This window comes from Prinia subflava, chromosome 3 (genome assembly GCF_021018805.1).
Source record: "Prinia subflava isolate CZ2003 ecotype Zambia chromosome 3, Cam_Psub_1.2, whole genome shotgun sequence".
NCBI lineage: Eukaryota > Metazoa > Chordata > Aves > Passeriformes > Cisticolidae > Prinia > Prinia subflava.
The window spans coordinates 714,222-731,716 of record NC_086249.1 but is presented as its reverse complement, the minus strand read 5'-3'; the positions used below and the strand labels follow the sequence as shown (position 1 = coordinate 731,716).

At 40.8% G+C, this 17,495-nt stretch overlaps 1 protein-coding gene across 11 annotated transcripts in view; it reads left to right on the top strand.

The window, feature by feature from the left end:
- Window positions 1-17,495, top strand: part of EMSY (EMSY transcriptional repressor, BRCA2 interacting) — a 55,607-nt gene that overhangs the window by 11,733 nt on the left and 26,379 nt on the right. For 2 of the 11 annotated variants that reach the window (XM_063393706.1, XM_063393701.1), the window contains exons 1-7: window positions 2,190-2,341; window positions 3,361-3,469; window positions 6,854-6,953; window positions 7,575-7,649; window positions 9,766-9,941; window positions 11,202-11,354; window positions 15,480-15,739. In XM_063393706.1, the coding sequence (XP_063249776.1) occupies window positions 3,400-3,469; window positions 6,854-6,953; window positions 7,575-7,649; window positions 9,766-9,941; window positions 11,202-11,354; window positions 15,480-15,739 (834 nt within the window). In that variant the 5' untranslated portion in view covers window positions 2,190-2,341; window positions 3,361-3,399. Of the gene's footprint in view, window positions 1-2,186; window positions 2,342-2,735; window positions 2,876-2,916; window positions 3,048-3,358; window positions 3,493-6,853; window positions 6,954-7,574; window positions 7,650-9,765; window positions 9,942-11,201; window positions 11,355-15,479; window positions 15,740-17,495 lie in introns of those variants that run through there. The other 9 variants (XM_063393702.1, XM_063393703.1, XM_063393705.1 and 6 more) reach the window with 9 other exon arrangements.

The window sequence follows — 17,495 nt, the reverse complement described above, 5'->3', positions numbered from 1 at the left end:
ACCATTGTGATCTATTCCGATATTTCAATACTCCAGGATGTACCTCCAGGATATGTTTTTCCAGGTGGTGGGATCTGGCTTCCAGATGTGGGGTCCCATCTCTATTTTCAAGTCCATCAATCTCCAATGCTGATGTCCAGTTTCCCTCTCCAGGAGCCAGAAATCAGTGAGCTGAAGTCATATCTTCATGTCCAGGATGTTTTCCCACCTTGTGTGAGGCCTGAGCCCCCTCCTTATTTCCTTCTTTTGTCAAAAAAAACCTTTTTGCACTCTAAAACTACAGTTTAAAATTCTTTAATACAAAGCAAGCTTCTAAAGTTATAATTAAAGGACACCTATTGCAGAATAGCTTGAGACTTATAATAGATAATTGCAAGCAAAAGATTTATTCAAAAACTTCCTTCCATGCTTTCCTCAGCTGTTTATTAGAACTCATCTTTATAACCGTCCCATGGCTGTGTTCCACCACTATGATTACACAGATTTTCTTCATTTCCCTGACACGAAACACAACCCTGCATTTCACACTGGCATTCTCAAAGCAAACTGTAGCTCACGATTTTCTGGGAGAGAGCAGAACGAGGCGCCCTTGGTTCCCCTCCACCGAAGTGCCTGGTGCCAAGCGCCCGTGTCCAAGATGGGAAGCGTGCTAAAAACAAGCGCCTGCAGCAAAAACAGAGCGCTGTGCCACACGGGGCAGGAGCAAGCCCCATCCTCAAGTGGTTTGTGTGAAAAAGGCTTGTTGTGTGTGTGGCTCTATGCAGATATTTACTATATACAATAATGCTAGGTAGAAAAGTTATGCTGTATTGACATTTGAATAATATAGTAAACGTAGTTTTTAGCATTAAGTTTTAGTAATAAAAGAATTGTGTGTAAGATATTTTCTTTAGCTCAAGAAGAAAAGAAAAAAAAAAAAAAAAAAAAAAAAAAAAAAAAAAAAAAAAAAAAAAAAGGGAGAGGCCCAGAGGTGTTTCTCAACAGAGATAACAGTTACAACAAGAAGAAGAGAACCCCCCCTTAGGACTTTCAGAAGACAAGATGCATATCTCCCTGTATCCACAGAAGCCACCTGGTCAACCCAGACTGAATCCACACGAACCACCTGGTCAAGCCCAACTCCTGGACGCCCAGGATTAGAAGGGGGACTCTGGGCAAACGGGTCTGTCTTAAGATAAAGATTGCATAATTTTGAAATTTTGGTCTTCAAAAAGGGGACATTCCTCCCGAAGGGGACCCTTCTCCTTCACAGCCTTTCTCTGAGAGGGAGGGGGGACGGTAGACCCGGGCTACCTTCTTTGCTCTTATTTGTCTCATTATTTGTCCTGTCTCTGAAAACCTTTTTAAACTTTTATTATTGTATTAACTTTTGTAACCAATTTTTATTCTTTATTAAATTTTCATAAATTTCAAAAAGCGAGTGATTGGCGTTTATCACAATTGGGTGTGATTTTTCAGCGATTTCCTTGCAGGCAGTCTTATGGATCGGATTATTTTATACTTTCTCGCTGAAACATGCAGCCACAACCGGATGCGTTGCTTTTCAGCCGCATGCCATTTTATTTTCTATTTGTAATTTGATCCGAGAATTTTCAGTCGGATAAAATTTACTGCTTTTCATGGAAATCTTCAGGCAAACAAGTTACAGTCGCTGTCATATCCAAAAGCGCGGCCCGGGGCTCTGACAATGGCACACGCAGTGTCGGGGGAGGGCTGTGAGGGGGGCTGTGCGTGCGGAATTTATTCCCTTACTGTTCCTTACACTCGGTTCGCTACAGCTCCGCGCGTCCGTTTTAAGTCGGAAAACTGCAAACGGCCAAACGGCGTCGGGGTGATGTTCCCTCCTGCCAGATTTCGTTCCAGGAGTAGCGGCCAGTTGTTAATTCCTAGAGTGCGGCCGTACGGGGTTGCGTTCGAACCGCGCAGCGCGTCCCAGCCCGGGCAGAGAACGCGTAACGTGTTTTGTCCCCTCCAGTTGCCCGTACCCTCCCGCCGAGCCATGGCGGGAAGGCGGACGCCGCTCCTCCCGCGTCGAGAAGCGCCGAGAGAACTATCGTTCCCGGCATGCTCCTTGTCACTACGCATGCGCAGTATTTACTCCAGCGCCCATCTTGGCACCCGCCTCTTCCAGTTCTTTACGGCCGAGGGGCGGCAGAGACTACAATTCCTAGCGTACCTCGCGGCACCCGCGCATGCGTAGCACTCTTGTCCGCCATCTTGACCCGAGTAAACGCCGTCGCCGCCGCCACTAAACAAACCCGAGCGTGGCATTGGCGAGCGGTGTGTGTGTGGGGGGTGCGGCTGCTGCGGAGCCTTCGATGTACTGGGCACGGCCGGGCAGGTGGGTCCGGCTCCCCGCCCTACCCGGGGCGGTCCACCTCGGGGAGAGAAGCAGCTCCGTTTCCGGGACGGCGGGGATCCGCCGCCCCCTCACGGGCCCAGGGCAGCGCCCCGGCCCCCGCCCGCCGGCGCTGCCGCTCCGCCCGATGCGGGGAAGCAGCGCCAGCCGCCTCCGCTCTCTCTCTCTCTCTCTCTCTCTCCCCGATCCCGACGAGGACCCAGCGCCGCTGGCTCCGGCCGGTCCCCCGTGCCCAGGGCCCGGGAACGGCGGGAGGGGAGTGCTCGGGTACCGGCTGCCTTCGGGCGCCCTTGTAGGAGACCCTCCCCTCCTCCAGCCCCCGGCTGGAAGCTGCGATGGCGCCAGGGCTTTTGTTCCCGGTGCCCACCCCCACTGTCGTGCCGTTCCCTGCCTAGCCCAAGTCTCGTTCGCCCAGCTCGCCTCCGGCTGCTCTTTTTCCTTTATTATCCTCGTCGCATCAGGGAGATGCGCCCTCTCTCCCCGACATCCCCGGAATCTCGCTTCGTTGGGATCGAGGTGTTCCCGTGTTTGGCTTATTTTTGGGGGGAGGGGGCTGGTGTTGGCATGTGGAGAGCGAATTTTCACACATGATGTTTTTGCCATCCTGTCATATAATATAGGCTGGCGCAAAAAGCATTCTGTGGGGAGAAGGGGAGCGTGCGGTTTGCTGGAAGAATTCTTTTAATAGGTACTCCACATAAAGAGAGGGAGGAGACTTGAATATCAATTCCGAGAGCGTTTCGGCATGAAAAAAAAAAAATAAGGCTTCCGAAGGAGATAGGAAACTCTGTAAAAAGGCTTGGGTGATGCATTTGAGCTAGAGAGCATAAGAAGTCCATGCCCTTGTGAAGCTGCCGAATTCCTTCATGCCACTACAAAGACTGGGGAGGGGATGGGAGCGAATATGTCGGTGGAGTTGTGAGCAGGCTGAGAGGAGTTTACATTAATCGGCTTGGGAAATCAATAAATTATGGGCTTGAGCATTTATCTTCCTTTTCTAGCGAGGCTGAGCTCTGTGGGAGCACAGACACAAGGGAAGGATGCCTGTGGTGTGGCCAACTCTTCTGGATCTCAGTAGGGATGAGTGCAAGAGGATCCTTCGCAAACTGGGTACAGTAAGATACAATTTGTGGGTGTGTATTTTGCCCTTTTAAGATTTGTCTTCATGCTGTTTGCATGAAATTCTTTAATATGTCTAGAGGCAATTTGCAAGTAATTTCCTGTGTTTTCCATGTGTCATTGGTTTGACAGCCCTGGCTTAAAGTTATGTTTGGCCAACACTCAGCCCTAGCAAAACGAGCAGAGAGGAATTGTTTTGATTTGGTTGAATCTCTCTTGGATGTCCTAGCTGCTGTGTTTCAGGGCTGGGTTTTTCTGTCGCTATAAACATACAAGAAAATTTTCTGTGAAAGGAGAACCTTTGGAGTTCTTTTTTGGTTTTTGTGTTGTTTTTTCCCCAATTCTGTATCAGACACTTTTTTGTACCCCAAAAAAACATAGTGGAATCCTGGTTTAACTGGTACCATAGGGAGGAATTCAAGTAATGAACTTATTACTGTGAAGGCATAAAAGAGGATTTTAAAAATGCTGTTTGTGGTTTGCAGTTACACAGGTTGTCAAGGAAGTGGGAAAATGATGTCCTCACTCAACTGCCATAACAACGGGAGCCTTTTTCATTGTTTCCAATGTAGCTCGGTGTTTGAGGCCCCTGCCCAAGAGATAGATACTGGAAGATATTTTTGTGCTTTGTCCTTGTAGATCTAAGTGTATGAGGAGAGATGCTTCTGTTTTGGAAAGTAATAAAAACATTTGCTTTTCCTCACGCATCTGCGTTTGGCTACTGCAGGGAAGAATCCTTTGTTAGACCTTTGATCTGCTCCAACAGATAGTTGGTTTTGAGTTCTTATGGCTGAATTTGTGTAATTAAGGGTTTGGGGTTTTGCCAGTTAAATTATACTAGATGGGGAAAAAAAAGCCTTAGATTTTTGAGAGTTTCTTCTGAGGACCATAATCTAAGAGATGATGTCAGGAAGAAAGTTGAGGTTCCCTCTAACTTCTGTGACTGTCAAGTGACAGCTTTTCTTGTTCGCATTTTGTTTGACTGCTAAGAGATGGTGTGCTGTATTTCTTAACTGTGCCAAGGTTCTCATACGTTGTGGAGCCATCCACTTTCTTTTTTGAGAGTTGAGAATTTATTTTCCCTCCCTTTGCCCTTTTTATTTCATTTCTTGGGAATATGGGATTTGTGTTTCACTTGTTGAAACAGTGATGCAGATGTTGCACACAACGTGGCAACAAGCTGTACTATCTTTTAAGGTGACAGCCCTAAGTCTTAAGCAAGGCTCAAGAAGTACAAAAACTAGGAGAAAGTGCAGAGTGCCAAAAGCTTCTGACCAGATCTGTGCTACTAAGTTTCATTAACGTAGCTGTGCTGGCTGGAAGCAAGAAAAAAAACTCCACCTGAGCTGACGGCGCCGTGCTGGTGCAGCTGAGCCAAACAGAGCTGCAGCTACACCTCCTTCAATGACATAATCTAGGCTGACAGGAAGGAAAAATAAAATAATCATTTTTGTTTTGCTGGCATGAGCTGTATCCCCACAAGGGGGCCCTGCCAGCAGGGTAAGGCTGAGGCACAGCCTCTGCGAGCTGAGAGGGGGCGCGCCATGGGACAGGGGGGTGAAGGAGCACAGGCAGTGGGAGCAATAGCTGTGTGACAGTCACATTCAGCAATAGCCGTCTGCTTTAGAGGGTCCTGCTTTTCCAGCTCACAGCCCAACATCTAATTTAACTAATGGTACAGAAGTAGTGGGAGTACCCTGTAAGGAGGGAGGCAGGGATATAGTTGAGGCTGAAATGCACCTTGGGGTATGCAGGACCTGGTGTCGATCGTGGTTTATTACTGAACGAGGTGATGATGGTAGTACCTAACACTAGCAATAATGATATTTACTTGACAAACCCATTTTAGCTATTTTATGTGTTTTGTGTTGGAAAGAGAGTGCACCAGTTAGTGATTGCTGCATAAACACAAAGGGGAGGAAGTTACAGCTGTTCTGTAATCCTTGCTAGCTTCCAGAAGACCAGTATGTGGATTTTTTATAGCTCTGGTGTAGAGGATCTTTATTTATAATGCAGAAGGAAAGAAAGTGTACCCTTGATAAATAATTATATGGTTGCATCTGAGAATTACTTTAAGTTGTTAACAGAGGAAAATAATTAGTATCATAAATATTGTTACATGGTTGTCTAAATAAATGTTGGTATTAGTAATAACTATTGCATTAATTAGTGAATGTTTTATAACTGAAGCTGTAAATGCTTCTGTAGGTCACTCAGCATCCCTGTGCAGGCTGCATAGTTAACCAAAATGACTCTGCTTTTTGTTTTATCTGCTTAATTGGGACAGGAGGGCAGAATTTCTTTTCAGCACAATTCCTTGATTTCATGTGTAAATTAGCTCTTCGGAATCCTAAAAGGAAAGCTTTTCAGAATAGCATGAGGCTTTTCTTTTGCAGCAAACCTCGGCTGTGTTAGGTTTTGGCCTGCACTTTTTATTCTTGGTTTTGGTGAACTGGGATCTGCTGTGGGGTTGTTTGGGTTGGATGCTGAAATGTTAATGAAAGGCACCTATGTAGGATCAAAAACAATTTTGTTTCTGGTTTCCCTAAATCATGTGAAGCTGAGAATAGCAAGTCAATCTTTGCCTAATTAGCAGGCCTCATTATTTGCACTAAGTGTATCTTTACCCTGTTTAGTAGGACAAAATTCAGAAATATCAGTAGCCTTTGATGGTTCCGGTTTTATTAACTGCTGATGGTTATGACATCACAGTCACCTGGAATTATACATTTCTGGTAAATCAGAGCTGCATTTTTGTGAGTTAGTCTTTGTTGTAGCTCTATGCATAAGAATAGCTGGATTGTTTATTTTGTTTGAGCAGGTTTAATTAAGTGTGTTGCATTTCTTTCAGATTCAAGCAGTTATACCATATCAAGTAAATAGGCATAGAAGATTATGGTGATCATATTTAACAAACTAGAGCTGATGTCCTCCATGCTAATTAAGGAAAGGCATTAAAAAAAAAGTTGCTCTTTTGTTAGTGTATTTCTTTTCCAAGCCAAGCTTCTCCATAGAACTCTTAATAATGATACGTGTTAAGAGAATTCTGAACTACTTTTGAAACACTTTCTTCAAGCTTTTTTGCCAGAATTGTCAGTTCAGAGAGGGCTTGGCACACTAATTTGGGTTTATAAACTAGTTAATCCTCTGTGATGAGACAATTGTTCATAGAAGTATTTTATGCTGCAGAGTAATTGACTGACAGAGTTCCAAATCATCAATCTCTTTTGAGAAAGCACTAAATAATTGAAAGACATGTTCCTCTTAATGATTTTGAAAATTATTAGAATACTGTCAGTAATGTGGAAAACAACATTTTTTGCCCCCTTTTGCTGTGAGCATTAAATAGAAATATTATTCACTCTAATTCTTCAGAACTGGAGGCCTATGCAGGTGTCATCAGTGCCTTACGTGCACAGGGAGACCTTACAAAAGAGAAGAAGGATCTTCTTGGAGAACTCTCTAAAGTGCTTAGGTAACCCTGATCTTTTTAAACTAAGAACCATGACCTGTTTTCTTTTAAGGTGTTACATGGTTTTTCTTTCACTGGGATCACAATGTAAATCTGAATTTGGAGAAGTAATTCTCGGGGTTTCATTCCTGTTCTCCTTGGAGTTTTTAATAAGGAAAACAACCATCCTTCAGTGGTAGAAGCCTTGCTGGTTTGTTGCTTTATGGGATACTGAGTGTTAAAAGGGTTAAAGCCAGGTCATGAATGTACACTGGCTTGTGGTTTTGTCAAGGTAGAACTCCAAAGGCTTTGAGCCCAAGGTACCTCAAGAAAGAATGGTGCATGTCCTGTGTGAATTTTCTGCTATATCCTTTAAATGTATTGCTCTCATTAGGAGGTTGGATTCTAGCTGTTTTTCAAGGATACTCTCTGAACAGTAACATTCTTCAGTAGTATTTTTGAGCAATAATATGGTTCATTTTCTCTGTGATAGCAGGGGTTAACTGACAATCTCTTAAATGTGAAGTCCTGTTCCCTTTCTTCTCTTAGATAGATTATTCATAAGTTCAATTGAGCTGGAATTTTTAGATGAATGTTCATGTCTTCATCTAATTAAAATATATTGCTTTATTGTTTTTTTAATAGTATTTCAACAGAGCGACATCGAGCTGAAGTTCGGAGAGCAGTTAATGATGAACGACTAACAACGATTGCACACAAGTAAGTTCCACATCATTTGCTGATTTCCAAAAGTACCTTTTGGGAAATCCATTATGCTTTAACTGAATGGTAGAATTTTGAAGATGGATGAGTTATTTAGTACCACTACATTTTGGATCCAAGGCCATTCCATTCACTGTACACATAGAATGTAAGAAAGTTTTTTTTTTTTTGCATGGAGACCTTTCTGCAAGGTAGACCAGAATAAACAGAGAATGGAGAAAATAGAGAAGCTCCTAAGTAGGATGAACATGTTTGCTTTTGTTTGTTTGTTTTGCTTTTGGTTTTATTTTAATCAATTTGGAAAGAGGAAAGAGAAAACTGCATAGGAAAGACAAAGAGAGGGAAAGTGGTGGCAGATTAGTGGAAACCAGTGTATCAGCATAGAAAGGAAAAAATGGTCAGAGTAGAAAAGGCTGCAGCTTTTGCTGCTTTTTGCAAAAGCTGATGACATCAGTGTCCACCACTCTCTGTGATGCAGCTGCTGTGCTGACATCAGCTGGGCTGGTTCCTCCTTGGATTTGCTTTTTACAAGCTCTACGTGATTTTGAGAGGTGGAGGATCAATAGATCAAGAGGTTATGTATCTTTGATAATTACTTAATAGACTTACTGTTAAGGACTGTGTTTAAACAGAGCTGCATTGTAAGTGTCTGTATTATTTTCTTTTTCTTTGTTACAACTGTTGACTTTTTAAAGTTTGACTGTTGTAGTTCAGGTGTTGTGAGGAGGAAAGAAAGGAAATAATATGAATAGCAGGACACTTGGATTTAGCAGTTGTTTGATCCAAGTCTGGTCAAAATCAGCATTCTGGTTTACTGCTGTAGAAGGACTTTTAAGTTTTAATTTTCAAGTTTAAAGATTTAGAAGTATGCTGTTCACCAATCAAAACAACCAAACTTCCTTACACCCCTTTAAAGAAATGAGGGGGGAATAATGAAAAGCATATAGTTGTCAAATCAGGATTCTTTTCCTGAATCAAGTTTTCCTTTTAAGTAGTTCTTCTGGTCTTAGCATTTTGCAGAAAATGAATAGCTTGTCCTGAGGTGTTGCACTTGAATGAAATGTTATAATCCAGACAAGGTGCAATTTTGAAGTGCTGCTTTATTTTACCTTTATTAGTGATAGTTGGTAATACAGTATTTGACTTGCATAATTCTCTTAACTCATTAGGAAAGCTTACTTTGCTAGCTTTTGTACCTTTTATTTTTCATTTTTAAAATTTATTTTTACCTCAGCTTCTGTAGCTCTCTTTATACAATATGCGTGTGTATGAGGAATGCTGAAGCATATCAAAATTTAACAACAGAGCAGATACTCTACATTTTACAAACTACTTTGTAGTAGCTGCTGCTGCAACTTGAAATATTGCATGTGAGAAGTTATTTTTTCGAATATATTAATACATTAAACAGGTTGATTAGCTTAAAAACATTGCAACATTGAAAAATAATTTGCTGTTTTAGTTTTGCTGATTTGACAAATGACTCATGTAAAACAGTCAAAAATATTTCTCCATCTACATAAGAACAGTGTTTTTATGAAACCTTCTAGTGTGGATGTAAGTACTAAGGTTAAGAGTAAATTAGAGCAGAAGACTGCTTTCTGTTTATTAAATAATCTCATGTTCTGTCACCTTGTTTGGGACTACTTTAATAAGCATCAGAAACTCTTCTGTTCAGGTAAAACAAAATTTGCCTTAGAAGCTGAGAGTTCTTCCTTGTAACAGACTCCATTTCAATAGTCTGTTATGATATCTGTTTGGTTTCTTGTTATTTTTGTAATCCAGAAGTAGAGAGTATACCAACTGTACCTGAATAGTAGCTAACCTAATGTGGGGGGGTTGAGTATGACATTCACACACCTCTGGCCCATGAACGGCTGTGTTAAAACAAACAACAAAAGAAGAGTGTATTCTTCAATTTTAAATGGGATGTTTTTTATATCAGACAACAAAAATGCAAGAGCTTTCATGAAATAAAGAAAGTTGAGTGTTAGTGCTCTAGTATGTCTTAAACTGCCTTTTAGACTTGCACTACTGGAAAAATGTACTTAAGTAAGATACTGAGTATTTGGAAACTGATCAAAATACTTACAGAACATGCATTTCTGTTCAGCATGTCTGGACCAAACAGCTCTTCTGAGTGGTCCATAGAAGGTCGTCGACTGGTGCCACTGATGCCACGACTTGTTCCACAAACAGCTTTTACTGTCACCGCCAACGCCGTTGCCAATGCAGCCGTTCAGCACAACGCGTCTCTTCCAGTCCCCGCAGAAACTGGAAACAAAGAAGGTGAGAGCAAGATGGGATTCTGCTGCTATCTACGGGAATGTAAAAATAATGTCACAGTAGAAATTGGTGTCTTAGATTTTAAGTGTTAAATATTAAAGATATTTTTGTGAGGCCAGGTTGGACAGGGCTTGGACCAACCCAGTCTAGTGGAAGGTGTCCCTGCTGATGGCAGGGGATTGGAACTGGATGACTTTTAAAGTTCCTTCCAACCCAGACCATTTTGGAACCTATGAAAAAAATCCAAATCTTTCTTATCAAACATTATTCACAGAAATATAAAACACCTGTTTTTTTAAAGATAACTTTGTGGTATCTGCAGCATTAATCTGAGTGCTTTGTGTTATTGACACTCAAGCAACTGAAATATAAAAACAACTCAGTTTTTCAGGAAATTACATTCACTGATTAACTTCTTCAGCTCTGTAAAGTTTAAGAACTTGGACTAATGGCTAGATTTTGTCAACTTCTGTAAGTAATGAAAGCTGTTTTATTATTCTTAAAGAAGAATGTTTTATTTTAAGAATGCAAGTTTTTAGTGAAAGTCAAGAAAATATTGCTTTGTATTTTTTCCTTCAGATTAAATGTACTATCATAACAAGTGAAAAGGTTTCTTTCTGCTTTCCCTATGCGTTTAAATTAATGGTAGTATTAGTATTAGCCAACTAGCTTGGCTCAGCAGGCTTGAGTTAGGCTTCATACAGCTGGAGAATGTGGAACACTTCTTGAAACAAGCTGTTTCATCCTGGTTTTGTGAGAAATACTGTATCGTTGTATTATTACTTAAAAGCAGTGGTTTAAAAAAGCTGATTAGCACAATCAGTTCTTCACTACTGAAGGAATATTTTGACTTTTTCAACTGATGTATTGTTGAGGCGATAACACTTTTCTATCAGTTACTAGTCTAGATGTGATCACTGACAGAAAAGCAAAAAGATTCACACACTGAATTAATGCTAAAGTTAAAGATAACAAATTATAAAGTAAAACAAAGATTAATAAAAAAATTAGCCCATTGGCAGCACAGGTGTTTGGGGATGGGAAGACAGGAGTTTAGATTTTTGTGTTGTCTTTGGAGACCATTAATTCCATGGCCATGCTTAGCTAAAACTGGGGAGTATTCCACAGTAACTGGAATGCAGAGGCAAATACACAGATAATGACCCAATAAGTCTTTGGCTTTCATTTCAGTTGCAAAAATAGTAATAGAATAATGGGATTCTGCACTTCAGTTATATGGAAGGTGTCTTTTCTCCTCTTCAGTGGTGGTTTGCTATTCCTACACAAGTACCACTTCAACCCCAACATCTACCCCTGTTCCAAGTGGCAGTGTAGCAACAGTGAAGTCCCCCAGACCTGCCAGTCCAGCCTCCAATGTAGTCATCTTGCCAAGTGGAAGTACTGTTTACGTCAAAAGTAAGTCATACTAGCAACTGATTAAAAAAAGGCAAAGAAAGGTAGATCATGGCTGAAGCACAGACCAAGTTAAACACTCCAACACTGGGCAAGTTATTTAAGGCCTTTGTGCCTTCATTTAGTCTAGAGAATGAATTTATTGCTTCCCTTTTTCAGATAAATAGTGTTCAGGATAAATCCACTCACTGCAAAATGCTCCAAGGCGCACTGGAGCTACAAGGACAACAAGTGAAAAATATTTTGAAAATTAAATACAGACATTTCTGTGTATCAGTGAATTTCTCATCCATCTTGTTGGGAACTAACACATAGTAGTCACTTACTTGAATTAGAAAAGGTCCCTCTTCCACTTTCACAGTTGACATAGATTTTTTTTTTTATTTTTGGGTGCAGTTTGGCAAGGGTGTGTGCTTACCTACTATGTCTGGCCATTTTGTGATTTACCTGGAAGTCAGTCTTAGTGAGGCTCGTGTTCCTTGGCAGCTGTGAAAACTTCATATGAATTCCTACCAGAGACCCATCTTCGTGTATTTAAATCTGGAAATCCAAGACGTACAGTCTAGAAAGTCTTTTTTCTTGAGAGTGTGTGTTTGTCCCCATCTTTGTTTGACTAATAGGTCAGCTAGGTCTAAAAGCAGATTATATTCTCATATATATGCCCTCATCATGGGTAGTTTTATTTTACTATTAAAATGTTTCCTTCAATTTTTATTTGATTCTATCAAAGCAACAAGTAAAGATTAATAGTGTAGTAGATAAATGCCATTTTTATGCTTGCTCTGTATACCTTTAATATTTTAAAAATTACTTAATTTAAAAATACTGTTTTAATGCTATATGTATACATCTGTATAAGCTTGTAGCTAATCAGAACTGTATAAGCTTGTAGCTAATCAGAAATGCCACATAGTACATAAATATAATGTTACTTGCAAAAAAAATCGTTAATGGCTCTGTCAACCCATTACATTAAGGTTTTTCATTTTTCTGATCTATGCACTAATCACTTGGCTTTAGTTTGAAGATTCAGGGGAAAATGTTCTTAATGTCTTAAAATTGACTTTATTGAATTATTCTATAGTAATGAGTATCAAATAAGTCCAGACTCATGATCCAGGGATGATAGTTTTTATTGTCTGTCCCTAGATTTTATTTCTTCCCTACTTCATGTGCTTCATTTTGTTGTTATTGTTTTTATTGACTTTTTTAAAGGAATTGTTTTTCTTTCAGAGAAAGAAAAGTCTTACATAAAGTGTTACATAAGTCACATTGATTTTAACAAACCTGCTTAGAAGGAGATTCAGGAGATCTGAGTTAGTCAGTGTTTTGCCACTGGTCTGTGGTGTAACCTCTTCCAAGTCACAGTCTGATTGAGCCATTAACCTTTCTGTGACTGCTCTCTTACTTATCAAGTGTGAGTTAGAGTCAAAGCTGTATTACCTTTTAACTGAATGTCTGTGGAAAATTTTGTACAGCAATTTCTAACATGAAATGATAGGAATAATATTCTTGCAAAACCCCAGCAGTGAAAACAAAAGGAGAAATGAGCTGTACTTAACATAAAATAGTGCTCTGCTTGTTTAATGCTACTTTCTTATGTCTTGATTCATTGGTTGATGGGTTTTTTGTGGATGAGGACCACAAACAAAGTTTTCTCTGTTTCTTGGTGCCCCATAAAAATAACAACTGTGTGCCTAACATGCTAGTTGCATGTGGATTTTGGATTTAAATGGATTCTGAGATTTTTAAATTGCTACACATGTTTAATATGATTAGTGTACTCATAGTTACGAGTTTCTATAGTGGACTTACAGTAATACATAGAAGCCTGTCCATAATAAACTTTAAAGTTATGTAATCAAGCCTCTGCTTTATAGAGGGAGATTGCCATGAGGCTTATTCAGGGACATAAAGTAAATTATTGATTAGAGCTTTGAAATCTGTTTTTGTAGATCCACACTTCACTTGTACTGCCAAAGCCAACTAAAGCTACATTTTTGAAGTTTGCTTCTCTTTCCTAGTTCAGTTTCCTACCTCCGATAAAACTGTCAGCCTTTGGATGCGTACCTGCAAATGAGCTGCTACTCCTGCTGAGAGAAAACACCATTTCTCAGAAATGCCTGTTGTGGTGCTGGGCAGTTTCTTGTCCATGTTAGTTCTTGCAACTTCACTTTTTGAACGCCAGAAGATTTAGCAATTTTAATTAGAGATTGGCCATAATTAGATCCTGGCCCTAATTAGAGATTGACTACCAACCAAGTTTGCTTTGATTATCAGCAAGACTGTTTTTTACTGTGATAGTGTTTTTTGTCTTTAAGCTCCAGGCACATGGAACAAGTTTTTCAGTCATCTTTTGCATGGGCGGGATTGTATCTGTTCAGCTTCTCTCTGATTGTTTTTCTTTTTAAATGATTTGACACGGGTTAACATGGTAAGCATAAATAACAGGATTGCAGATTTGTCAAGTTTGGAAGAGACCTTCAAGATCATCATGTCCAACCATCAACCCAGCACCATCATAATCACCCCTAAACTACATCCCCAGGTGTCTCATTTGGATACCTCCTGAACACTTCCAAACTGTCGTCACCCCAGGCAACTTATTCCAATACCTGACTACTCTTCCAGTGAAGTTCTTTTCTAATATCTAATCTGGACCGCCCCTGGCACAATTTGACGCTCTTATCTTCTTGTCACCTGGGAGAAGAGCCCAGCCCCCATCTGGCTACACCCTCCTATCAGGGAGTTGGTGAGAGCAAGAATGTCCTCCCATAATATCCTTTTCTGCAGTCTGAGCCCCCCCAGCTTCCTCAGCTGCGCCCGGTGCTCCACACCCTTCCCCAGCTCTGTTCCTTTCTTTGGATGTGCTCCGGCACCTCTGTGTCTCTGGTGTTAGGAGGTGCCTAGAAGTGACCTCAGGACTGGAGGTACTTCAGCAGTGCCCAGCACAGGGAATGATCACTGCCCTGCTCCTGCTGCCACACCAATGCTGGTACTGGCCAGGTGCCATTGTCCTTGTGTACCTGGGCATGCCTGGCCCATATCCAGCCAGCTGTTGGTCAGCATCCCCACGTCCCTTCATGCTGGGCCACTGTTAAGCCACTCTGCCCCCAGCCTGTAGCTGTGCATGGAGTGGTTGTGATCCAAAGCCTCACTGAACGTCAGCCCATGTTCAGATCCTTCTGTAGAGCCTTCAGGCCTTCAATGCTACCGAGTAGCTCTAAGAGGTTTGTAAGTTTATTAACCTCTGTCTTTCTGTATCTAGACCTGTCTTCCTGTAATTTATGAATCTGTTGCCTGCTTTGGCAAGTTTCATTTGGATTTAGGATCTGTTAATCATGCTGTTATCCTTTGCTGAGCTGAATATTGCAGCAGATTTTTTTTCTATGTGTGCAGTATATGATTGTGAGGAAGAAAGAACTCTTTTGAGCCTGGACTTCTATTTTTCATGACTGCATGTTAGGTGCCATTTTATATCTGTTGCACAAAATGCACTAAAAAAGGCTAAAACTGATGAAGTGAGGTTTGACCTTCACAGTCAAACTACATAATAAAAGAATAATTATGTGTCAAGATGCTGTATTGAGGTGAAAGGCAGAAGGATACTGTAAGAATAAACATAACATGGAAGTGAGTGCAAAGGCTGAAGTCTAGGGAAACTATAGGGGGATAAGCTTTGATAGTCCAGTTGCTGTAAACAAAACCACCACCAAAAAAAACAAAGTAGTGTAAAGTTTTAAATTAAAATGTATGTGGCATGATCCCAATCCCCTTGTGTGTGTAGTCTAACTTGTCAAACTTCTGTAGGCAGAATGAAAACCCTGTACTGGCTCTTAGGTTCTTTCAATCTCTCAAACTAAATGAAGTAACCCAGTAACTGAGCAGATTTGGGGTTTGGGCAATTTGTCTCTGATTCATGGCACTATGAGTGTGGCCCATATCAAGGACTGAGAGCATCTGAGATGTGATACAGCTTGGTTGTGACCATAAGATGTAATTTGTCCTTTATTTTTTTTATCTTACCTGAAAGAGTGTGTAATACTCAAAATGGTTGTAGTGTTTCAGAAAGCACTGAGATCTGCAGACGGGGGAAACATAATTTAGGAAAAGTATTTTCTTTTCCAGGTGTCAGCTGCTCAGATGACGATGAAAAGCCCCGCAAAAGACGGCGAACAAATTCTTCTAGTTCTTCCCCTGTTCTCCTGAAAGAAGTCCCGAAGGCCGTGACTCCTGTCACTAAAACTATCACAGTGCCTGTAAGTGGGAGCCCCAAAATGAGTAATATAATGCAGAGCATTGCCAACTCCTTACCACCACACATGTCGCCTGTGAAAATAACCTTCACTAAGCCCTCAACACAGACAACAAACACCACAACACAGAAGGTATGTGGGGGAAGTTGCCAACTGTTACTTTATTCTGGTTTTATCAATGAATAAGATGTGATGTTTGACTCTTCCTTTCTATGATCTGACTAGCTGTTTTTTAAGGATTGCGCTTGGGATAAGGTAATCCCTCTTTGAAACAAACAAAGGGAAAACCAAACTCTGTATGAATTTAGTTCACCTGTGTGTGAAAGGACCTGGATTGACAGCTGTGGAGACTGAAGCCCTCTTTTTATCCACAGAACAGGTACAGCACAGGCAGCGGGAGTGCAAGCTTCCCCCAGACTGCCCCACCAATGTGCCTCAACCCTGACCTGAAGGGACCACTTCTAGGGATGAGAGGGGATTCAGTCTCCATGCTCATTAAATTCTTGGCCTGTCTGGTGAGACTGCCAACAAGGTTACCAGTTAGTACCATTTGTGGTGTTGGGTTTTGTGATATGGACACTAGTCCACTGAAAACTGGATCACATAGGCCACTGAACAGCCTTCAGATGGTAACAACTGTTGGTCAAAGGTAATCTTTCTTATTTCTATTTTCATTATTTATAATTATTCTTTGCAGTAGTAGAATTCCAGGAGAAGTGGCATGGGCTTTCCCTGGCCAAGCCTTTTATCTAGAGACTAGTTTTTTGGGGTCTAGAACACTTATTCTTGGAGCTGGTCAAAGTCTGGGGGGCTTTATTTTCCTTTCAGTACTTGTGTGCCATTTCTCATTCTACATTAACAGTGTTACAGTGGTCAAAATCAGTTGCATTATTTCAGCTGAGTGTGCCTAGCTTTCACCACAATGTAGTGTGCAGGAAAGGTTATCCTTGTTTCAATTTTGTACTGGACTCAGATTTTTAAGTGCCTAATCTATGGCATGACTGTGTTACCGTTCTTTAGGAGGCATTTCAGTTGTGTGTGTTCTTCTGTTCTTAAGATATAAAAAAAGATGAATGGTTGAGACCAAGTTCATTCTTGGTACAGTTATTAATTACAGCAGACTTCAGGGAGAGGTAGGGTCTCCGCGGAATTAATTTCATTAATACCAACAGACTTATGGTAGGCTGGCCACTAACAAGCATTTTTTTTTTTCCGACTGAGAGAGTTTGACTATTGAGCTCAAACCTTTGCATGTATTTGTCCTACTAGTCTTCTTAATTGCTTTATGGCTCTTTTCGGATTAGCAGAGTTCCCGTGTCTTGATTTTTGGAAACTTTAAAACCAAGTAAGATTAACTGAAGTAGTGTGCAATAAAGATCTTGCTTTCTGACCTCTTCCCACTCCAGGGAAGATGCTTTCATTTGATTCACTGTTCATTACCAGTGTTCTTAATCAAATATCGTCTCTGAATACATGAGTGTGTAAGAGAAATCCATGAGTGAGCATAAACCATCAAATAAATTAAATTCAGTGCACCAAGTCCACAGCTACTATAGGGCTTAACCTATCCATCCTGTTGCACATTAAGGTTATAATTTGTGCAAGAAGAATTTTTTGCCTTAAACATCTGTAAGGTTGTATTAAGTATGAGTGTTATATATAATGGAAGTTAAAGATGAAGTGTACTAAGTCTCCTGTTAGTAGGACCTTTCCTGCAGTCACGCCTCCCCACTTGTTCTGACATGGAAATTTCAGAGTTTGCTTTGCATTCTATTATTTGACTGTCTTACTAATCTGCAATGACAGAAAAATCAGTGCTTGTTTTGTTAGGCAGCCAGAGTAGCGTTTGTATCTGAATTTGTCACAGTGCCCTCTTTTGTTTGATTTA